This window comes from Leuciscus leuciscus (genome assembly GCF_965113295.1).
Source record: "Leuciscus leuciscus genome assembly, chromosome: 2".
NCBI lineage: Eukaryota > Metazoa > Chordata > Actinopteri > Cypriniformes > Leuciscidae > Leuciscus > Leuciscus leuciscus.
Window position 1 is genome coordinate 35,528,233 of NC_138726.1, and position 24,490 is coordinate 35,552,722.

Here is a 24,490-nt window from a genome sequence, read left to right on the forward strand (position 1 = left end):
GTCATCTCTTGAATATGTTGTTATTCTTTTTATAGGCTATATATCCAAACATTTTCATCCATAAGCAAAAGTGGCTTACTGCTTTATTTTTTCCTCTTTTTCTTGTTGAATTTAACTGTCGTTTCATCCCTCAGGCCTATAAATAACAAAAAAATGCTTTTTTTAAATGTATTATTTAAGAAAATATATATTAAGATATTCAACCTTGTAGGTTATTTTTTCCTGTGTAAAAAAAATTCATATTATGTATGCAAACCCATAATATATATATATATATTATGGGTTTGCATACATAATGAGATTTTTTTTACAGATCTCATAACATCAGTAACTCGACAGCCCTACCTAGAACGGTTTTCTCCAGCGTTTGTAATGTCTGCACAAAGGGCAGCTGTGCGAAGATTCGCCTTTGGAGGAAAACTGTTGATTTTATACTCGAAAAATGTAAGTATCATTAATATTAAAAATTAATATTACCTCAGAATGCATTGCTATCCCACCCCAAAACATACAATAATAACAACGATAAATGCTGACCAATACTTAATTATATTACTTTTTACTGAAAATGATATAATTCAATAAAACAAACAAATTGTAATGTATGTCATATGGCATAGCTATGCATGATTGAATACACTCTAGATGTGTATATAATGAACATATATCTACATTTTCTTTCAAACAATTAAATAAAACATTAATTAAATATTATATTTTATTTACTGACAACAATGAGAAATATTAATAAATTAGTAAAAGAATGAATGAAAGTCACCATCACACAATAAACAAATGCATAAGTCAACACATGAAACAAAGCTTTATTCAAACTACAATCATGTATGTAGGATACAGGCGCTGAACCCCACATCCTTCTGCCATCTCAACACAGCGGTTCCCATTCTGCAGCTTTATTCTGATGAATCAGCTGACCGCCAGAGGTGAGCCGTGCCTTCGTGCCTGAGGTTGTTGCGTGATGTGTTGTGCTTCACAATCTGAGGCAATAAGAGCAGGTGGAGTGATGGAGGGTCTCATAAGGGCTGGTGGTGGAGTGATGGAGGGACTCATCGATGGCACCATCTCCAGGATTCAGCTCTGGGCTCCTCATCCTCAGTGCTCACACCAGCCTGCTGACATTTCAGATCCTACAAAATGCACAAACATAACACAAAAGCAGTAATTTTAACCGCACAATGTCATTTGATTTCAGTATTATTTAGAAGACAAAAATGCTTTTTTCCACAAATGCCGCCATCATCTTCCCTTGCAGGTCCTGCTCCACCACAAAAGATCTGCAGCAAATGCACAGAAATCAAGAATCAGAAAAGTGCTGTAATAGCTCTGTTTGAAATTACAATAATTAAAATAAACTACAACTTAAGATTTAAATAGTTGTTATTAATTTCTGTAGTATACTCACTCAAAGCCTTCATGAGCCACTCTCCACCAGATAAACACACATATGTTCATCTGACCCTGTAACATCCAGACAAGATCCACGTTACCTCAGGGATTTATGAACTCAACACTAGATTTACATGTTGAGGTTGTTTTAACTTTTTATCCAACATAAATGTTCCTCAATTTATCAACTACTAATGGACAAATAAAATAGATAACTTATGTTTAACGTTAGTTACTTTATCGATTTGTTCTACATAATAGCACACATTCATCACTCAGATGTCTATTTCATGTTGTGATATTTCAAGATTTTCCTGTCAGATGTAAATAGACATTTAAAATAAGCATCTTTAAGATGATTTATGTAAATCCACTTTAGAGACGTAACTTACGTGTCCTTACTGGAGCTCCCCTGTTAGTTAACATAATAAAACGTGTTTTTACAGCAAAATCACAACTATACTATACTGTGTAACGTCTTTACACCTTCAACAATTCAACAGTTTACTCTACAGTAGTTCAACACATGCAATTTTAACAAAAGGAACTGTGTTTACTCACATTTGAAAGCACCCGCGTCGCCGATCTCTACGATGTTTGATAATGACGTATCCTCTCGCGTGGCCTCCTGGGATAGAAGAGTATCCATCGGTTGAGCACTCGAAAATCTGGCCGGAAGCAGCTAAGCCAGCCGGGAACTTCTCGCCTACTCTTTTATGAATACTGATGTTTCGAACGTACTGCTTCCTTCACGTACTGTTTTCGCCTACTATATAGTAGGAAAGTAGGCATATTCGAACGCACTTAAGTCCGAATCTCGCGATAATTAGTACGTCACCCAGGTAATTCTCGCCTACTCTTTTGGATTCGTATATACTTTTTCGCTCGCCTGCTCTTTTTCCCATACTAAATAGTAGGGAAGTATGCGGTTTGGAACGCAGCACAGGTGCGTCCTCTGAAGGGGGTATATATACACACTCAGCAACAACTACTAGAGGATACCCATAATGCACTGTGAGTGTGGTGCCGAGTGAATTCCCGCGTCTCGCCAGAAGAGAGCGCCCGCAGCTGAATCATCCATCCATTCATTTTCCCAACCGCTGGTCCAATGTGGCTACAGCGTAATATCATACAGGTAAATTCCATTTTAATTGATTATTAAATAGTTTAATTAAGGTTCATACATAGTTTCCATGACAGAGTTCAAGGGTCGATGGTCTAAACTTCCCTTCCCTCGTTCACTTGACAAAGTTGAACACACTTCAAGTTCAAAGTGGTGTTGGGTATTAATTCCCTCGAAGGGAAGTGCTTAGGGAAGTGTCTAAAAGTTTTTGTTTTGTTTAATTGGTTTTAAAGAATTACAACTACAGTCATTGAATAAACAAAAAATAAAACAAATACATACATAAAAGACAGTGACAAACTTACAAGTTAAATAAAAATATGAAAATATTTACTACAGCTTTCTTATTTTTTAAATGTGGCAGGTGAAATATATATGGCTGGGCTTAGACCCAGGCAAATAGCGGACTACGCCACGATGGGACTTACACCCAAAGACTTAATGGTTTTTCGCTAACAAGGCACTCAGGTTCGTGAAGGGATCAGCCAGAGACAGTGGTCAAATACAAAAATATAATTTTATTATTATTAATTTCTCTTCTTTTACTTTTTATAAAAATGTACAACCAATGGAGCCATACACACCAGAGTCACTCCAAAAATTCAAGATTTCACAACAAACATATAGTACGAATTTCACAGCAAATAGAATGTAATTGACACCAAATCAAATAAACACACAGTATACTCTAGTCACAATGTACACACACACACACACACACACACACACGAGGTGAAGCTAGGGCTGAAACTTACCAGTGGGAGGCTAGTGGCCCGAGCAATGAACATCCATAACACAACACCCCACTCACACGTGATAGATTTCACACACGCACCACAAGGGAAATGATCATATTTGGTGAACGCACCGCCACTGCACACACCAAGGGACCCACCACCACAAGGGGCACTGCTCCCACTGGCGGTCTTCAGCACCTAGACAAAAGACAAACACGTGAAAATCAACCAAAACTACACACAACAATTGCAAAACACTATTAAACCCAAGATGGTACTAGAGTTAAAGATATGGGTAGCAATTAAATCACAACTCGAAATACAAAATAAACAAACAAAACACTGAGCCTATAAAATATAGACCAAAATAATTACAGTTAGTGGTGTCAGTCCATCCAACACTCCACACTTAAACCATGAAACTGGCCATATGATGCTGAATGAAACCAATTCACGGTATAACAGGAGGAACGAGATCACCAGGAAGCTGCCGATTAACGTGAGCAAACCACGGTTCCACTTATTCTAGGTCCCGGGTGAAAAAGGCAGCCGCAGCTGTTGACATGAGCATATTATATCCGCAAACAAATCGTGACATTAAAACGTAAGCAAAGCAGCAGATGTTCAGTGTCGATGTAGTCAACTGGCGGCCGCACCCCCGGTTAAATAGCACTCCCTAAAAATGCACAGGATGTCCATTTACAAATATGTCCCACATTAACCATTCAACCATTACTCAGTATAGCAACATACCCATGATTAACAGCGTTGCGTCACAGGCCCTGAGCTCTGATTGCTGATCGCAGGGCGCACACTCAGCTGGTGAAAGGGCTGCTGCCGCACCGGGGATTCTATGGCATGGAACATTCCCTATAAGCTCACGTTATAAAGTTAACAAGTGGAAAGAGAAACGAAGCTAACCATACCTGCAGCGCTACGGTAGACAGATAACCAGGCAGACATCAGGTCGCTGGGCAGGTAAACAAGACAAGTCGCGTACCGGTGACATCATTTGTCAAAAGAAAAGTCCCGGTTTATAAAGGGGTGTAGCCCTCGTGATTGGCTCAAAGTTAACTGCCCAGAACCACTCACAGCTGCAGCAAATTAAGCGTCACTTAAGGAGGCATGAGCCAGACAACTGCATCCTGCTACATAAACATAACATTATATTTAGGTATGGCCGAACTTCTGATTTTAAAATTAAAAACAAGGGCTTATTTCCTCCAAATTTACATTTATGAATGCTAAATTTACCTAAAAGAAGTGTGTAGGCCCTATGTCTAAAAGCAGCCCATGATGTGACCGCTTAAGTGTAAAGAACTGATTCAAAAGGGCGATTCCTTTGCGAATCGGCCGTTGCTATTCTAAACGGCCGGCAAAAAACGGCGGGGATCAGACATAGGATATTTGTTGACAAAGTGCTGGAAAATAAATAGTAATGTTACGCTACTGAGAAATGTAGTTAAACTAACAACTTCTCTGTTTGTAGTGAGGTAAACTGCCCAAAGATGATTGCTGTAATTATAGTTTATGTGGCACATTCATTCATGTCTATCGCCCCCTGTATACTATTAGACTTTATCTAATGGTGTTAAAAAAAAAGAAAAGCAGATGTTAAAATTCATAAGGGTGTGACGTGTGAGCACATTTTGAGTTAAAAAATGTAGACACAAGCATGAGGAGCTTGAGGTTTCAGTACCCCCGAGAGCTTGTCTACTTTACTCTCAAACTTATCAGCATATCCAAATTGGAATCAGTCCAACAATATACTCACTTAACTTGATATCTGTCAGATGATGCTGATGTCAGTCGGTTATAGATTAACTAACGAATGGGCTGTAGATTATTACAGTAACCTCAGCAATGTAAATGTACCACACTTTTGAATCAGCATTTTACTATCTCTTGTCTCTAGCCATTTGCCAGCTGGAGTGACATAGTGTCTGGCCTTGTACGCTTAAACCGGGACACCAAATGCATCAGCATCTTGAAAGCCATTTTATTGTATTGAGTAACCTGTTGGCTTTACGGTGAGCTTTAAGGCCTAGAAATGCAGTGCAATGGAAAATATGTACTTCCGCTGGAATTACAGGGCTGTAAAGATAACTTAATGCCTAAAATCCTTATCACTATGTTCATCTCATGTAGACAAGAGAAATATACACTAGAGAGAGAAAAATAAAAGTTTATAGGAAAAGGGGAAGGAGAACAAAGGCGCGAGTTGTAGGACTTGGTGTTCTGCGTCCTTCCTCTATATTGGGACACTGTGCCTGTGTTCCAATACACGTCATACATCTTATCTCACTGAACAGGGTATGCACTCACATGCACACACCTATAACAGTCCAGAGTTCCAGTACAGAATGACTCACCTTCTCTATGTCATTCGGAACATCAATCTTCAGTCTTATTCAATTTATTTGCCTCCACTCTTTGTCAGTAGTTTTTTTGGGTTTTTTTTTGCAATGACTGAGGTTCGGTTCCCCTGCATTCAAACAGGCTGCTAATGCACATAAAGGGATAGTTAACTCAAATTTTTTTATTCTTTCATAATTTACTTAATGAAACCCTCTTGTCATTTCAAACCTGTATAAATTGTTTTCCTCCGGTGGAACGGAGAGGAGAAATTTAGACATTTTTATTTTATTTTTTAAGTCAATGGGGTCCAATGTTGTCTGACAACAGCATTTTCGTGTTAAATGAAAGGCCAAAACGTTTTTAGTTGAAAACGGAGTTGTGTAAACTGCTACTAAGTCTGGCATTTACAACGTCAATTAAATGTTGTAAATGTAACATTAATTTTGTGATTTTTGTGATTATAATTTTTTTTTGTGTGTGTGTGTGTGATAAAGACCTCAGATGGAATGTATTTTGCTCAAATAGCAGTAGCTCTTAAGTTTGAATTGAGTTCAGGTAGCGAGGTGTTGAAAAGCATACCACGATTTATGTCCAGTTCCATTGACTGCAGCAGGACACTGTGCACTGTTGGCACCTCTGCTGACTTGGTAAATGAATGTCTACGTTTTTTGCCCCTCCTCACAGTTAGTACAAACACAAGGAACGTATTTTGTATTCAATTTTAATTTACAATGCACAAAAACCCAGTATACATTATGTAAAAAAGCAAGTTGCCCAGCAACCCTCATACTTAAGCAAAATATGCCAATCAAATATTCATGAAATATTGACTTTAGTCTCATTTTTAAGAAGTTTTACACAATAGCTTTATTTTAGCCCAACCTGATACAACAATACAAAAGTATGCAGTTGCCGATTCGCTATTACTCTATAGAGCATAATTTTTAATTAGTTGTTTAAATGGTTCTAATCATGCATAGCCTTTCATGCTTTTTTTTAAATGTTTAAAACTTCAGGTATAGAAAATGAAAATATACATTAATTAAAGATGCTTCAGACATCTTAACGAGATTGCCTTGTCTTTTCTTATCCTCCCCTTTTTAATCTTCTCTTAAACGGGAATATACATCTTAAAGGCTGTCTGGTGAGGCTATGACATATAGCCTGAGGTACAAAAGTCTATCTACAGCGACTCCAAGAACACACAGCTCTATGAGAATCAATGAGGGCAAAGGTCACGTGGCTATTCGATTAACTTTTAGTAACACCTCCTGCATATGTACAGTCAAACATATTTCTCTGAGACTGGTCAGGGAAACAAAATAGCCAATATTTGATGTAGTCAGATAAAAAGCTTCTTCGGATAAGTAACTTTTCAATATAAATAAATTTGGGGCACGTCAGGTGATTGATGACTTGAAATTTTCAGCACCAGTCATTCTAAAGCCTATCTTATCTGCATCATCAACAGTATTTACACAGACACAAAAGTTGCTGTTATGAAATAAGTTTGTGTTCATTTAGCTACCAACATCCTAACATACAGGCTAGAGCTAATATTCTACTCTATCTTTCCTTCTCCACCCTTGTCAGAATTGGAGGCTTAACTGTAGGGATTTAAGGACTACTGGTAATGGGGACACTGTCTGGAGTCTGATGCAATATGTTTTGTCTGTCTACAGTCTGTTACCATAGATACAACAGTGTATTAGCTATAATAAGACATGGTCAACAAGTAAAGAGTTTGAATCAATCCAAGCTGACAGGCAAAAAAGCTGTCCTTACTTGATCAAAAAAATTTGGTAGCTCTAATTCCAAGTCATAATGAATCATGTTAACAGACTGGGGTACTGTCTATTAGCTCAGTTTTTGAATCGTATCGTCAGACATTAGAGTGGAGTGATTGAACACATTTACTATTATTTACAGTCAAATCTTTGTGACCAGCTTTGGCCGGATTTCAAAATTGTCTACCGAGAAGCTTTCACAGTCCTCTAAGATATTGCAAAGTTTCAAGTCATTGAAACATGGTGTTTTACAATTGAAAGTTATAAAAGTTATCTCCAGCACATCAAATCAGAGCGTGGGTTGGACTTTCTGCGGTTGCTATGGCCACGATGTCGTAACATTCTGCACGAGATACAATACAAGTGAAAAAGAAACTGAATTTGAGTGTACAAACAGAAGTTAACAAGTTAAGCACTGCGGACAGTACACATTCCAGGACCAGGAGGGGAAGAAAGCATAATACGATTAAGTAAAATGATTTGCCTAGAGAGCCTCCACACAGCATAGCACACTGCAAACCAACATCAGGCCCTCACTGGCTGCCGTTACTGCTGTTGTTGTTGTTGTTGTTGTTGTTGTTGTTGCAGATGTCTCCAGGGCCTCCACCAGAAGCAGGGTTGTCTGCGAGATTGTGAGCATGCTCTAGAAACAGGTCTTTGAGCACACTCAGTTCTTTGCTAAGCAATTTGATTTTGGCCTCCAGTCTCTCGTTCTCCTCCTTCAGCTCATTGACGCGCTGTTGGGTGTCCTGCGCCTTCTGCTTGCTGCGCATGCGGCTCTTCTTTACGGCCAGGTTGTTGCGTTCTCTCCGTTGGCGGTACTCGTCGCTATCTTTATCCATACTATTCTTTTTCATCTTGCTGGGTGGTTTAGCCTTACCCCCACCTCCGGGACTCACTGGAACTAATTGAGGAACCTGTCAGAATTATAATAATGTCACACATAGTAATGATAAGTAACAGCATATCCAGTATATGGCTAATTTGTGGTTTTGACTTTTACATTCCAAGTCTTCTATAAACAATTTTCTTTAAGACTACAAGAAACTGGATGGGTGGATGCACTTTATGAATACATATGAATGCATGATATTGAAGAAAAATGTTATATGCAATAACTTGTTAAATGCAATATTCAATATGCGTTACCATAATGCTTTAAGTGTGTAAAGTAAATTTATGTTAATATTTAAAAACTGAAAATTATATAACCAACATACATGTTTCATATTCTTTTTGTGAGAAGGAAGCATCCCTACAAAGTGAACCGCAGTGTTTTACTGTAGAATTACATAAAAAGTGAGTGTCATTTTAACGTCAGTGTAAACCAGGGGGGTTTAGGGTTTCAGGTAGGTTTAAGTAAGGGATAATGTAGAGCGCGGCGGTAGTTATAGCGAATACAACCCCGACAGGCTGATCGGGTGGTGGTAGCGCAATGGATAAGACACATGCCTTTGGTGTGAGAGACCCGGGTTCGAATCCACTGTGTGACACCAATGTGTCCCTGAGCAAGACACTTAACCCCTAGTTGCTCCAGAGGCGTGCGACCTCTGACATATATAGCAATTGTAAGTCGCTTTGTATAAAAGCGTCAGCTAAATGAATAAATGTAAATGTAAAAATGATCGGGACCCCGACGCGAAGCAGAAGGGTCTTGAATTAGCCTGAAGGGGTTGTATTTGCTATAACAACTGCCTCGCTCTACATTATCCCGCTTATTACATGGCTACCCACCAAATAAATCAATAATTTGACACAAAATATTGATTTAAAAAGGAGTTTATTGATTTAAAAACTATTGTATTGCTTCCGCTAAAGAAAATAGTCCGTTCCGTCTCTACGGTTAGAATCCTGCGTCCATAGCAACGCTGTTTTTCATGGCAACGGTGTGTTATACTTCGCAGTGGTCTGTTATCAAGAAATAACAGACCGCATTCTACATTGGAATTCAACCAAGCCATGTAATAACAACAGATATTGAATAATCAAATATAAAAATAAAACGTTGCTTAGTCTTCACTGTATGAATTAAAAATACACTGATTCTTATTAAAGCTACTGAAGTTATTCAGTCAAGTGCAGTGAGTGATTTTCTCTTTGTCTCTTGTTGTTTGATTAACATTAAGCACACAGACGGAAGCAGGTTTATTAGGCTGCTGTCCCTTTAAAGGTCCTGATATACTTCAAGCGAAATCGAAGAACGAACTGATATGACTTCATTTCAAACAAAATCAGGCCAAATCAAAGTTCGTTTGTGTTCATTTCAGGAGTTCGAAACGTTTCGAGTTCTGGAAAAGTTTGCTCCGGCTGGTAAACTCCAATTGGTCGATGGCGATTACGTAATAGGTAGGTATGCGCTAAGGGTCGGCAACCATTCGCCTTCTTTCACATAGATCTCTTCTCTGGTTTATTTCTTCTGTTGAGTCCGTCGAGGTCAGACATTCGCGGGTAAAAACGCTAGCACAGTGGAGAGTCGCTTTGTAGTAGAAAATGAAGATGAAATGAACTGCTTTTCATGTTTAATACTGTAAAGCTGCATTCTTTTAAGCAATCTATTGTATTAAGTGCTATATAAATAAACGTGACATGATTTTCCTGGAGTGCCGAATTGCAGAGCTTGTGCAAATATCCACGTTGCTTTGAGTTGGATCAGATGCTTTTATTATGCTTTCTTTAAAAAATGCTTGCTGTTTTCTCATTTTTGTTTTGTGTTTATTTTGTTATTGAGAGAGAAAAGTACGCAGCACATATTTACATATTCATCTTACCGTCACTCTCAGCAGTGTGGGCGGTTGTTGGATGTTCGCTAACAGTATATCGCTGGTCACGTAGCCTAATTCGAACTTCTTTTTACCCCTAAGCCAAGAACGAAAAAAAAAAACTTTGCCATGAGTTTATCAGGGCCTTAAGAGCTGCACGGATCCAATATGTTGTTACTCGTGCACTTTCTTTCTCAACCATTTAGTCCACTTAAGACATAACTGACCATGTTTACATGAATACTCACCAAAATGGGCAATTTGACATAATTTTGTGTGTATTTGGCCACGTAAGCTACAGAAGAGAACTGATTTCGGGATCACATGGTTTCCGAGAGGCTCTTCCTGTGCGCCTGAGTACTTCGCTCATTGCATTTAATTTAATTTAATTAAAACATTAAGCATGTCACACATATGAAACAGTCATCTGTCTACTCTTTGCTGTCTGCGATGACCTAAAACTTGGACCTTTTGTAATCTTTTGGAGTATGAAAATCATGCAGTTATCACGAGACCTTGTGATATGTACATCTGCGATTTTTTTATATATCGTGCAGCCCTAAGTCATACCATGGTTTAAGCACTGCAAAATGACACAATGCAATGCTTTGATCTTGGTTTTGCAGAGTCATTTATATTCATTAATGCATGGGTGAATAGATCAGCTTGTTGATGTGTGTACCTGCTGTAGTCCTGCAGCTCCTGCTGGGTTAAATGCACTATTATGAGGCTGATTCTGTATAACACTGACACCGTTCTGATCTGTGCTGGATATCTTCTGTTGCAACTGCTTGTTCATTTGGATCCACTTCCACTGTCTTTCTCTCAGCCTCTCCGACCTATGTTGTCGGGTTTCGCAGAGCTGAAGTTGGTGTTAGCTGGTCTTGTGTGAAGCTGGATGCCACAAAATGCAGCCGTGTGCCTGAAAACCAGACAGAATGGAGAGAAAGAAGTTATACAAGGTACTCTGCACACATCAGCATCATTCTCCATCACACTTTTACATATTTTGTTGGCACACAATCCCCACCTGAACAGATGCTTTACGCAAAACGCATTATTTCAGCAAAATGCTGCAACACCTTAAAGTCGGGTCAACCGCTTGTGCTTATCCGTTAGCATTATGTTGTTGTAATCCGACCGTGCCATGTCAATGTGCATATGTGGCAAATTTTCTTTCTCTCAAATGAGCGCGAGCTCAAGTGTTGCCCGCGGTTGCATCATCGCTCGCGCTCCCACCCGCTCATTTTTACACGGGAGAAGGGAAACTCCGTAGTCATGCTGAACTATGCCGAGCTAAAGTTAACATTTTAATCAAACATCAGAGTAGTGACGATACGGTACAGAAAATGAAAGTTTATTAGTGAACATTTTAAAGCCATACAATGTTTTGTATGTTGTTTTGAGTCATGACAGGCTTGTTACATCATACACGGAACTGTGGGAATGAAGGGGAATACCGCTGACTAGCTTTCAACAACAGTATGCCTAACTTACATTAAAAAATGTCAGCAGCTCCAGTAAATCAGTATTGTATTCTATAGCGTTGAACCCTGTACAACACCCACAATGTTGACACATGTCACTTTAGGGCTACGTGCGTCCGTAGCCAGTGGGATCAACTGCAGGTTAGCAGGTTGGCTAATAGTTGGCACATTCCTAACCATGACGTCAGGCCTCTAACAATGAACTGAGAGCTCATACAGGCTGCTTTCTACATAAAAAGTTACGTGAACGAAGAATAACGATTCGCAGTCGATCGCGATCATGTTTAATCGTCGGTTATGAAGCTCTAGCTGGCCTCAAGATCCGAGAGTTGAAGCTATTTTGCAATCGAGTGAGCGGCACGGATCCTGTTAGCGAGCCATCGGTTAATTGATTAAAAAAAAATACACATTCGACAGTCTGTATTGCTACAATATCCCCGCAAAAACTTACCTTCAAAACGTTCCAGGCTTACAAGTCACCCACTCGAGTTAATAAAGAATAATGTCCTCTTTGTTCACGGAAAAATAAGCACAGGTTGAGGTGTTATTGTTTGGTAAAGCGGCGCTTGGGAGTATTGCGAAATCTTGTGACCATGTAGGGAAATCTGCTCTCGCAACCAATCAAATCAGAGGGTTGGGAGACGACGAAATATACTCTTTGAATGACATGTCCCTAAACCAATCAGGCTGTATTTCTCGGTTTGGGGAGTTTTCATGCGGTAAAACATTAGATCTGTCAAGAATACTAAACAAGTTAACAGTAGACTATAGCTCTCGTTTCATAAAGCTGGCGAAATTTAGAATTATTAAAAGGAAGTATTTTTAAAGATTCATAAGCGAGAGCCAAGCTAAATAAAGTGATTATTGGTAATACTCCAGTTTCTATACTTAGGCTGCAGTCTGGTCAATTCTTGCACTTTCGACTTCTGGAATTTATTCTGATTGACACCCGACTCCACCAACAACAAATGAAACATATCAAGTCAGATAAAACATTGTCATGTTAATGTAGGCTATAAAACATGTAGGCTACTTTTGAATCTAACGAGAGGACTTTTTTTTTTCTTTTTTTTTTTTTTTTTTTAATGCAGGACAAGTAACATAACCTGATAGGCTATATGGCTCCAATACAGCATGGTAATTTCTAAATCTGACATAAGGTAAATTAAAGCAGACCAAAATAAATCAACAGAAAAACGTAATTATAACACATCTGTTGCTGGCCTCTCGTCTCATTCTTTTAATTATGTGCCAGGCTTGCGCTGTAACAATAGAGGGAGCTCCCAGACTGCTCACTTTCAGCGCATGCAATTGTCAAGTTGCTGTGTGCTCTCCAGCTTCTCTCGCTCATGTAGGTGAGACGTGTGCTGCTGCACTGTTAGTTTTGGCAAAGTATATCCTACGTAGTTATTATTGTTCCCAAAAGATTCTCCCAAGCGCTAAGAAAATAATGGATGGCACAATACGGCCAGCGGAAAATATAAGAATAAACACAACAAATAAACACAAAGATAAAATCAATTATTCAATGGGATGGCAGTATTTTTTTTTTTTTTTTTTTTTTTGAGATTTAATGTCGAGGCGATTCATTTGACTTTTAATTTATCATAACAATTTCATATGGCATATAGGCCTACATGGTGCGTTTAATATTTTTCAAGAAGCGAGTTTTAAGGCAACCGCAATGTTTTATTTTTCTTTCTCTTTTCATTTTTTGAAAAGGCTGCTACAATACTAGACCTATCGAGCTTCAAAATCTAAATTAATTTAAATTTACAATGTAAAAAAGCAACAACAACAAAAAAACATAAAGATGCATATTTAATTTTAGGAATTATTATTAATTATCTGAAACACATATTATTTGACCTATAATTCAATAATAATGACATTTCTGAAGGACCAGGTCGATATCAGTGCGTGCGTTGAGCTCTCGCGCAGAGATCACGCAGTGAAGCATTAGGACCCAGAGCACGCCCGCCCTCCAGACTCCAAAGCATATATAAGTGGACTGAGAAAGTATTTGACAGATGTGAAGCTCACACGCTGATGGTGTAAGTGTCATATTAAAGGAGATCCTGAGTGGCGTTTCAGCCTTTAAGCTTTCATTCACTTTACGGCCAAATACACAGCCACGACAGGCTGCGCGCTCCCCTGTCCCGACAACTTGGAGCCAGCACGGCTTTCTCCGGTACTGCGAACAAGCTGGATTCCCGGAGCTCTTCACCATGTCTGGCAGGTTTTAGATACCCCATGGAGCAAGCAAACCTCTACGAGGTCGCCCCACGGCCACTGATGACCAGCCTTGTACAGAGTCAGCAAAACCCTTATATCTACAAAGACACCGCTGGAGACCTGGGCGAGATCTGCGAGAACGAGAACTCCATCGACATCAGCGCCTACATTGACCCCTCTGCCTTTAACGACGAGTTCCTGGCTGATTTATTCCACAACAGCTCCAAGCAAGAAAAGCTCAAACTGGCGAGCGGAGACTACGAGTACCCCCACGGCGTCAATGGCACACCGGGGGCCCCGCAGATGTATGGCTGTCTGAACAGCTATATGGATTCCTCCAAACTGGAACCCATCTACGACAGCCATGCACGAATGAGACCCGTGGCCATCAAACAAGAGCCCCGGGAGGAAGATGAGCTCAGCCACTCGATGCCACCCACATACCACCACTCTCAGCACCACGCACCGCATCTATCCTACCTTCAGCACCAGATCGCGCACTGCGCGCAAACCACCATGCACCTCCAGCCGGGCCATCCCACACCTCCCCCGACGCCCGTACCCAGCCCGCACCACCAACACAGCCACCTGCCGGGGGGCTCCATGAAGATGGGCGATCGAGGGAAATCCAAGAAACAGATAGACAAGAGCAGCGTCGAGTATCGTATGAGGAGGGAGCGCAACAACGTAGCCGTGCGCAAGAGCCGGGACAAGGCGAAAATGCGCAATGTGGAGACGCAACATAAAGTGATCGAGTTGTCGACGGATAACGAAAGACTGCGCAAGAGGGTGGAACACCTCACGCGAGAACTGGAGACGTTACGGGGCATCTTCAGGCAGCTCCCAGACGGCTCGTTTGTCAAAGCCATGGGTAACTGCGCCTAACGGAGCGGGCTGAACTTTTGAAGTAACTTTTGCGTGATTTTTACGTCTGCTGGATAAACGCTGACACATTCTGAAAGTGTTTCTATAGGAGCCAGGCAGCTGCGGTATAGCCTACATGTGCCTTTTGTACAAAAAAGAGACAAAAACAAACAAACGATAAGCTCATCTCTTCATACATTTGGACTAGCTTGTTGTAGGTGTAGTCTTGTTAGAATGTGTTAGCTACGCGAAATATATCAGTGCAGCTAATGGGCATGATTTCACCCTGTCAATGTACCTTTTATGTTAAGTTACCAGCTTTCCTACTCCCCCTTGCCTCTTTGGGTTACATACAAACCTAAAGCGACAAAAAAAACTTTCCTGCCATAGCAGGCTGTTTTCCCACCACACCTGCTGCTGCACAACATTCACTGTATGATATTGTTGATTTAATACTTTTTTTTTTTTGCAGGGGGTGGGTTTGTTTCATGGACGGTAATAGACAAAATGCCAAAGCATAGGACTGGAACTCATAGGTTTTTACTGTGGTAGACTATCTGTCATTCATAACGCAGACTGTATGCACTATGTCGTCCAAACGCGACCTGTTGAAGCGCAGTGTGAACATTTTTTCCATGATTCGGGTACTGATTTGTAAAACGCCTGTCAGTATACGCTTTTAGAGTAAACGCTTTGTATTTATGCAATATGATTGATAAAAAATGTGAAAGGGTGCATATCTCTATGCAATGTCTGTTGCTGTCATGAGAATAATTCCGGTGGACGATCACCGTGTGCTTTCTCACTGGTTTTGCAGTGAAGTCCTGTCTTGCTCTGTAAGTGTGTGCATTTCATGTGAACTTTTTCTTTCTTTTTTTTTTTGTACATCAACACTCGAGCAGAGACCGGTTTCAGTGCCTTTTGAGTTTTGCTGTCTTTATCGTCATCTCTGACTGAACTTGGACAGAAATACACAGCAAGGAAAAGGAAGCACTTTTTCTTTTTTTTCTTCTTTTTTTTTCTTTTTTTTACAAACGGCATATTGCAAATGTTATACGAATGTTTAATATGTTTCAGTTTTAAAATGAACATTATATATAAATATAAATATATATATATGCTAAAATGATGAATTAAAACATTGTCTTACATATACGTCTCATCCATTGCCTTCTCATTTTGAGCAGTTTTGCAACTTAATATGTGTTTGTTTATAGCAATGTAGCTATGTGTATATATTTGTAATTCACCTTACTTCGTTTCTTAGTTTGTCGCGCTCGTGTCTAGTATAATTCCCTCACTGTTGTGTGATTTCTTTTGTTACTCTGTGTAGCATCAGCCCAAGAGTGTTTAGTTGACACATGCAATTCGCTCGGCACCGATAGGTGGCGCTCGAAAGTCGTTTAAGTCCAACATGCACATACATATTTTTTGAAACACGTGTGAGTTAAACTGGAAACCAGAACTAACTGGAATAATACTTGTAGAATAACTTTGTTTATAGTTTAAATGATAGCTTCCACATCATTTGTCTTTTACGTGAATACGAGAAGGCGTTTCCAGAAGGATCCCTTCAGCTCATGCAGGGTCTTTGAGCTTCACTGTTAACTTTCACTCAACAGTCATTCACAGCGCTAAATATTTACAGTGAGTTGTTGCACTTTTAATAGAGTTCACATTGAACACATTGTCAGTAAAAGATCAGGGTCACTGATAACGACTTGTGAGTGCCACTTTCATTGATTAATGCCTCAGCCCTCAGCTCTGAATTGATCAAATTATCCTTAAATTAGATAATGTAGAGTGCTACTGATGTCTTTATTTCTCTTGAGTAGGCTATACTTTTCATAGAGAAAGAGAGACAGGCTCTCTCTGACCTGTGGAGACGTGTTACACTCCATTGTTGTCAATTGACATGTTTTTACATTATCAGCTGTGGAATGATTGAATCAATAAATCAAGCCCCTTTCCAAACCTCTGTTGCAGATAGAATGATGGCACACACAGAATCTGTCTCAGCCAGGTTCAAGCATAGTTGTTAAGCCAACATTTTTAGTCTCACTTGTACTTGCCTGCCAGCTCTGTTCTGTGGCCAGCTCTTTTTCCTCATTCAGCTTCACCTGTGAATGATCTGCTTTGTCTCGCTCTGTTTCTATCATAAGTCAGAGAGAAGTTTCTGTACACTTCCATTATTCTAGATTAATAATATTAATTCTGAATTGAATGAAACTTAAATGGGGAAAGTCTGGTAATGTGCTGATGTTTCCGAGACTTTTCCAAACTTTATGGCAAATATAGCACGACCAGACAAAATACACCATAATGGAGTCTGAGCGACAAGTTAATTGTAGAATATTTATAAATTGTTATGAATTTTGAATTATTCAAGAATAAAAAGCACATTTTTACATTATTGTTTTTAGTTATGATTTTGATCATTTTTTGTAAAAAAAAAGAAAAGATAATCAGCCATTTTGCTAATGTAACTTTCTGTAATTAAATAATTGTAAATTAGCCTGCCTTAATGCTGATTAATACAAAGGACGATGACAATAATGATAACTATAAAGATTTAATAATCCAATTCTGTGAGAATAGGGTAGTCTGCTCTATATCATATCAATTTTTTTTCCAGCTGATGAACGATAAAAATATTGAGAGCCAATCAGAATCAACCCAATTTTAAAGAGCTTGAGCATTGAAACTGGCCGATGACTTAACTGCAATGTTTGTTTATGAGAAATAGAACATTATCATCCTTTAATTGTAGATGCCAATAGTTGTCTTTCTCGGTGTGAACAGGCCTTTAGAGTCTATTGCAGCAGGACCTCCTTTACATTGAATATAAGTGCTTTCTGAGCGCTTACATTTTTTCTCTTACCAGTCATATCAAGAGCCATATATTGTATATTTAATATGTGAAATCCCATTACTGGATAAAAAAGCTATTGTGCATATTGTGCAACAGAACCTAGTTCTGGTCAGGAAACGTGTGGGAAAAATGTTCATAGGGCGAGTAGATGGCTTCTCTTCTCCCTGAATGGAATACATTAAAGCATCAAGCTAAAACCTGGATGCTTCCTTTGCCATCTTATTTCCTCTATAGCTGCGAGAATTCTCCAGTGATTGAATTTTGTCTTCTCTCTGTCCAACTTTTGACATGTTTGAGAAAAGCCAAATCTAACTGGACTTGATGTGAACTTAATGTGTAGTTGTGTGCAGCTGTGTTTCATGTTCGCTTTGTTTCATTATTGCAAATTCCTTTGCTGGGGTGTGTTGTTTTTAACTCTGGTCAAACACCTTGAGAATGTCTGAGATGATATCAAGTGTAAATTAGAAGAGCCAAGTGAAAAGAAGTAGCTAATTTGCCAAAAGCTTAGTATTCCACCAAACAAATTCAGTATCTTATCATTTGCTGAAGAAATACGTGAAAACCAACAATATGATAAATCCAATATGAATATGTGTGCGTAAGTCAAGTCAAGTCAAGTTTATTTGTATAGCGCTTTTCACAATACAGATTGTATCAAAGCAGCTTCACAGTATTAAATTAAAATAATACAACAAAGTTTGTTTCAAGAGGAATTTATTGATTGATAAAATAAAATAAAATATCCCCAAAATATCCCCAACTGAGCAAGCCAAAGGCAACAGTGGCAAGGAACCGAAAAACTCCATCAAGTGACCTAATGGTGTCCTAAAACTCCATCAGGTGACCTAATGGAGAAAAAAAAAACCTTGGTAAGTGTGCATGCAAGTCAGTGTGTTTAACCACGTTATTTGATAATACACTCTTTCTTATTTGTTGTCTGACAAAAGTTTAACTAGACCTTTGAGTGAAACTTCAAAAGCCAGAAACTTGTCTCGGTCTCTCCACACTCCAGACTCTCTCCTTCAAGTGAGATATGCGTATACTCACGTTTGAGTTTGAGAGTCTGATATAGTACAAATCCCTTCAGTATCGATATGATTTAAAACTCCCTGTCCAGTGCTTTCACCAGCTGCCAGCAGGCCCAGAAATTTCTCTTTGGGCCCAATAATAAATATACCCTAAGAAAACCTGAGCCCAGTGCAATAGAAGGAAGTATATAACTGTTTGTTTGCTTAGGGATGGTCGTTAGAAGGCTGGAACCTGGACTTGACAATTGCCAAGACAACCAAGAAGAGGTTAAACCACACAGAAAAATCACACACTGCTCTATGTCTTGGTCTCTGTGAAGTAAGTAAATGCTTTAGCTCTTTGCTGCGAGAATATTCAAGATGAAGATTGATTGCAGAAAAACAGGAATTGATGCATTCTTAAGTTAATTGGGTAACATTTTTCAGCAAGCTCTCATTTGCTGTTTTGCTTTACGTCTCATTTACGCCTGGCTTGTTTTCTTGCCCTGTTCAGGAGCTCCACCAACTCTTATTTTTGATCCATACCTCACTCTCTATCAATCTCTCACTGCAAGTGTTTACGTGATCTCTCAGACTGCTATGGGAAGCATATAGTGTGAACTATTATATATTATATAGTATTATATTATATTATATTATATCATATCATATCATATCATATCATATCATATCAATCATATTATATAATGAGCAGTCTAAAATGCAATGTCTAAAATAGCACTGTCCCGACTGAACCACACAATGCAACACATTGGATGGCACAATAAAAGTGATGTTTTGAACAACTGATTTTTGTTGCAAGGTATAGAAACTGGCCTGGGCTTCACTTTTGGGGTTGTGCATGTATAATGATCTCTAAGCCAATGGGTAGAACAGCTTTGTCACACTGAGCATTTGGCTTCCAATACAGTGCATAACTAAATAAAACTGGCAGTTTGAGGACAAGGAAAGATTTCTGTAATTTGGCATGCAGATGGCCAGGGCCCTTGTGGGACTGCTATAGCCCTAGCTATGAGATCTCCATTATGAATAATTATCTTTATCCTACTAGTCATTACTCAATCATTACATCTATTTTTGCTTATGTTTTAGCAGGTCACATGATTAGAAATTGCTGTCAAAACAATAGTAAGTGTAAAACAAATTCAGTTTAGTGTTTATTTTAGATGATTTGTTTTTATGAATAATATTTTACATTTCATCAGCCTAAAACCTTAAGTACTATAAAATGCTCTTGAATGAATCCAAGAATCAACTTAATAATGGTTTGGGTTTAAAGAAAACAATGAATTGGCCAGAACAAAACCTTTTTTAATTTTGATAAGAAGATTAGGAAAATGTGTTGCCTGGTTGCCTTTCTTTCTTTTTCTTTTCTTTTTTTTGCACTGAATTTATATGTATTAAAGTACTTTTTACTTTATATAAGATATTTTCAACTTATTTAATTCATTATTTCAGGCATTACTTAATTCCAGGACAATGATAGACTATTTTAGTGCATTTGTGTGCGCTTGTTTTTCAAGTGAGGAAATATTTGTGTTTTTAATGGTTACACATTCTTTTTTCAGAAGGGTGTTATACATTTTAAGTTGCAGTGCATGACTGCAACATATTATTTAAATCAAGACACCACTTCACTCTCTGTGCCTCTCTCAGTACCCTGCTTATCTTTGCCTGTCTCACTGCTTCTGTCTCCCTCTGTTTCTCTTTTACTTTCTCTCATATCACAAAATGAAAATTGGCTGTTTATTTTCCACCTGTGCGTTTGGCTTATTATATTCTGCCAGCCTCTGCCCTCTCTTCTCCATTCATATAGCATCTCATCTGCGTCAGACCATCACATACCCCCTAAGCATACAGACTTGTTAGAACAGTGTAATTTTCCACAACAACAGCTGAAATTGAGGGATCTTTTGAACTGGGTTCAGATTAGATTGTCCTCTGAAGCCTCCAATACTGGTGATGTGATTATCAAGAGCAGAACAAAATATCACCAATCATTTCTTTTGCACTTCAAATGCACTTTAGATTGGTGGCAGAGACTGTATAAAATGTTAAATCTGTTTGTGAGTTATTTAAAAAATGCACAAGTTTTGTCAGCAGTTTATTAGTCAGTATTGAATGGCACATTACCATTCAAAAGTTAGTATGATTTCTTTTGGGAAAGAAGTCTATGCACAAGGCTGCATTACTGAATCAAAAATACAGTGAAAACAAACAGCAATAATAATATTATGATGTTGAAAATATTTGTGCTTCAACTTAATATTTTGTGGAAACCTTGATTTGCAGGATTCTGTATGAAATAAAAAAATGTAAAAAAATGTAAAAGTTTTTTTTGTACTGAATTTTACATTTAATGATTTATGCGTCCCTGAATTGAATTGAATTTCTTTCCAAACATTTTTTTTTACTGACCTCAACTATTGATTGGTATTTCAGCTGATGTGTAATTGAACATACATAGTCATTTGATATATATTTCTTCTGGTTTTAAAAAGGTCTTAAAATATCTTTATTTGCCCTTACACAAATTAAGGCCTTAAAAAGGTCTTAAATCAAAGCAGAAAGTCTTAAATTAATAACGTTATGGTAATAAATGTTGCATGCATTGCTTGTCCTGTTTGCCAAAACAAATATCTAAGCATCTTTAAACCAATATACATTTACTTGAGATGAAAATTTAAAATGTGTCCTGAAAACTGGACAAAATTAAGTGAGTTTATACCTAAACCAAGAACAAATATCTGTTAATGAGTTATGAAAACCTCCCTTTGAATTAAATTGATTGTTCTGAGCCCATTGCAGATATTTGTTCTTGTTTTAATCATAAACTCCCTTTTTGACCAATTTCCCAGATAGCAATACTTCATATTTTATGTAATTTTGCAATGTTTGCAAGTAAATGTATATTGATTGAAGAATTGCATTGGGAAAAAAAGACAAAAATACTGAGGAAGAACGTCACTTTTGTGCTGTGTGATCGGAAGGTTATTTATAAGTTATTTAGTGGTTGGGAGCAGGAGCAGTATTCAAGCTACTTTTTTGTAAAATGATTTACAAAGTGATGAATATCTGTTGGAAGTTGTATTTTCAACACTTTGAGGTGTTGCTATAATCCATAAACACAAAAAAATAATTGTGTTTCTCCCTAGACATTTAAATTTAGAGAACATACTGACGTAATGTGTTCCCTTCAATTTATCCCTTAAATGTTCTTTACTTCATCTTAAAATGACTTAAAGTCATACATTTACCTTCATACAAACTTCAGAAATCCTGATTTAGATTACTTTGGCCATTATGTAACACTTATTTAAAGTGAATTAATAATAACACCCATAATTTAATAACACTGTTAAATGTAATCTTTCGTCAAGTTTACTTATTGTGCTTAATACAAAACAGATTGCTTCAAAGCAGATTTACTATAATGCATTCGATCTTTAGCAGATCGAATTTGTCTTTCATGCTTTCGATTATAATTTTATAATGCCTAAATTCACTTGTAGATTTAAATTTTTTTTTTTGATTGTATAGAATTTTAATAACAGCATTTTTTTATTTTTTATTGGGCATAATTTTAAATTTATCAGTATATTCCAGAATATTTATACAAGTGCATAGAATCTAAGTTTACCAGCATCCTGTTTAGACAAGACATAAGTCTACTGGTGTAAAATAGTGAATTAAATATGGTCGTATTAATTTCAGTGTGTATTTCAAAGTTACATACTGGATATTGTTGATATGCATATGCCTGATAGTGCTGAATGCCACAGTATAATGCAGAGTGATTTTTGTTTTGTTTTGTAACTCTACTTTTTGTTCCTTTCACGGTAAAGTGCTGTGTGCAGGCATGATAGCATCTCTTGTGGTTTTCAGTGGATGGCTTTTTAAACGCATTCTCTTGGCTGTGACATGTATCATGGCTGTGTGGAACTGCTTTCATGTCCTGCCCTGTTGTTCAGGTCTGCAGCCCGATAGAAAGATACGCACTGGAGCTCTTGTGGTACTGCTGGTGTGTGTGTGTGAGAGTGTTTTTTTTTCACTGGCTTTTTTCTAATACTTTGAAACATTTGATCTGATTCATACAAAAGTTAACACAACATTTGTCTCTTTTTCTCACACAGTCATGTGCATGGTTTGAGTGGTAATTATCTCAGTTGCAGTGTAGGTTTTGTCTGGGGAGTTTCAAAGACCATACAAAAATGAATAACGTACAAATAGTGTTAATTATTTGAACTATAGGAAAAGCATTTAATATGTGTGGGTTAGCTGGCAGGAGCCAAAAGATAAAAGACTGCCGAAGTCACATACTTGTTTGGATATGAGGGTAGTTTCCAATGGCTGATTGCTTTTTCTGATAGGTAAAGTTCTAATCTATAGTGGCGTTTCTGATGCCAAAATGCCGTTACAGTTTATTGAGTCATTGCTGCCATGCAGTTCTCCTGCCTTCAATATGTGTGACTGACTGAAGAATTTGAGATTGTCACGATAGTTTATTATTACTGAACTCAAAGTGTTGTCAAGTGTTGGACGGACATATGATATGAATCATTGTTCCTCCCAGGATTCGCGTATTTGAGTGGTTCCACAGTGTTACTCGTACATGAATTATAGGTCTTTTCACAGCCTTCACAGTTGCACTAAATTGACATGTGGTTTGGATTCCCCACTCTTTCTCTCTCACCCGCTTTCTGTCTATGTGTTATCTGTGTGTTTTTTATGTGAGTGTACCTGGGGGGTCTATAAGATTGAGGATGATGGCTGAGGAGTTCCACATGTCTTTTCTGAGTGAAATGATCTGATGAGATTTTTGCGGTCATTGTGGATTCTGCTGTTTTGGACTGAAAACAGAGCTGTCCCTCAGGGCAGCCCGTTATAATCAGATACAAATTAGAATTTCATCTGAATGAGGTCAATAAGAGTGACTTCAGTTCACTTGCAAAAGAGATTTAGTAGCTTAATGTGACTTTCGGAGATTTACTAGCTTAAAGTGGCAGCTATCTTCATTTTTTTCTCTTCCATTTTGGTTCAAAAGGGTGATTTGCCTTCAGTGTTCACATATTTTAAGGTCAATGATGTATAAGAGTGTTCAAAAGGAAAGAAAATGAACATCTTTTAAATATTTCTTCTAGTTTAAAACATGTTGGTTTCATATAGTTTTGTACCATTTTCAAGTTTCAAGAAGAATACAATTCTTCTTCATGAAAATAAAAAATGTCATATGTGACATCAAGTGAAATGTAGTGACATATTTCCCTGAAACCTTGAAAACATGTGTTCATGAGTGTACTCAAATTTGGAGTCTGTAAGGCTTTATTGGGAAATAATTTTGCAATTTAAAATGACTGTTTTCAATTTTTTCTATTTTAAAATGTAATGTATTCCTGTGATGGAAAAGCTGAATTTTCAGTATCATTACTTCAGTCTTCAGTGTCACATGATCCTTCAGAAATCATTCTAATATGACGATTTGCTGCTCAAGAAACATTTCTTCATATTATTAATGTTAATAGTAATGCTTAATATTTTTTGGGAAATGAATAGAAAGCATTAATTTGAAATAGAAGTCTGTCTTCACTATTAGCTGTGATCAATTTAATGCATCCTTGCTGAATAAAATAATAATAAAAAAAATAACTTTTGAATGGTATTATATCATAACATTTTTAAATAAACATCATTTCATAAAAAGTATTTTTTTAAGTCACAGCAGGGGGAGAAATTAAAAACACTAATCATAGAAGACGTCTATTCAAGTCACTGTATGTGTGAATTTTTCAGGGTTCGGAAAGAAGAGGATTCAATTTGAGTAATACACAGTTTA

At 37.8% G+C, this 24,490-nt stretch overlaps 2 protein-coding genes and 1 long non-coding RNA gene across 4 annotated transcripts; 1 reads left to right on the plus strand and 2 right to left on the minus strand.

Annotated features, from left to right (window-relative positions):
* Positions 1–828: 828 nt before the first annotated feature.
* LOC309492275 lies at positions 829–4,422 on the minus strand. Of its 2 annotated transcripts, XR_014203492.1 has the most exons (5): positions 4,194–4,422; positions 4,021–4,118; positions 3,643–3,943; positions 1,424–3,465; positions 829–1,295 (listed from the first exon to the last, which is right to left on the minus strand). It is a non-coding gene; the product is annotated as an uncharacterized lncRNA (long non-coding RNA). The 2 variants fall into 2 exon arrangements; XR_014203491.1 differs by lacking the exon at positions 3,643–3,943.
* Positions 4,423–6,330: 1,908 nt separating this feature from the next.
* Positions 6,331–12,266, minus strand: cebpg (CCAAT enhancer binding protein gamma). The gene is made up of 3 exons (XM_082161188.1): positions 12,110–12,266; positions 10,854–11,093; positions 6,331–8,329 (listed from the first exon to the last, which is right to left on the minus strand). Exons 2-3 carry the CDS (start codon positions 10,968–10,970, stop codon positions 7,946–7,948), a joined length of 501 nt encoding a protein of 166 aa, XP_082017314.1. The 5' UTR covers positions 10,971–11,093; positions 12,110–12,266; the 3' UTR covers positions 6,331–7,945.
* Positions 12,267–13,673: 1,407 nt separating this feature from the next.
* cebpa (CCAAT enhancer binding protein alpha) lies at positions 13,674–15,908 on the plus strand. Its single transcript, XM_082161186.1, has one exon. The coding sequence runs from the start codon at positions 13,912–13,914 to the stop codon at positions 14,776–14,778; it is 867 nt and encodes a 288-aa protein (XP_082017312.1). The 5' UTR covers positions 13,674–13,911; the 3' UTR covers positions 14,779–15,908.
* Positions 15,909–24,490: the final 8,582 nt, after the last annotated feature.

Bases quoted from the DNA above. Each gene is read 5' to 3' on its own strand.
- cebpg (XM_082161188.1), bottom strand. From the start codon at position 10,970: ATGAACAAGCAGTTGCAACAGAAGATATCCAGCACAGATCAGAACGGT. The intron at 8,330-10,853 runs GTACACACATCA...TAATTCTGACAG, and splicing joins GAGCTGCAGGACTACAGCAG to GTTCCTCAATTAGTTCCAGT.
- cebpa (XM_082161186.1), top strand. From the start codon at position 13,912: ATGGAGCAAGCAAACCTCTACGAGGTCGCCCCACGGCCACTGATGACC.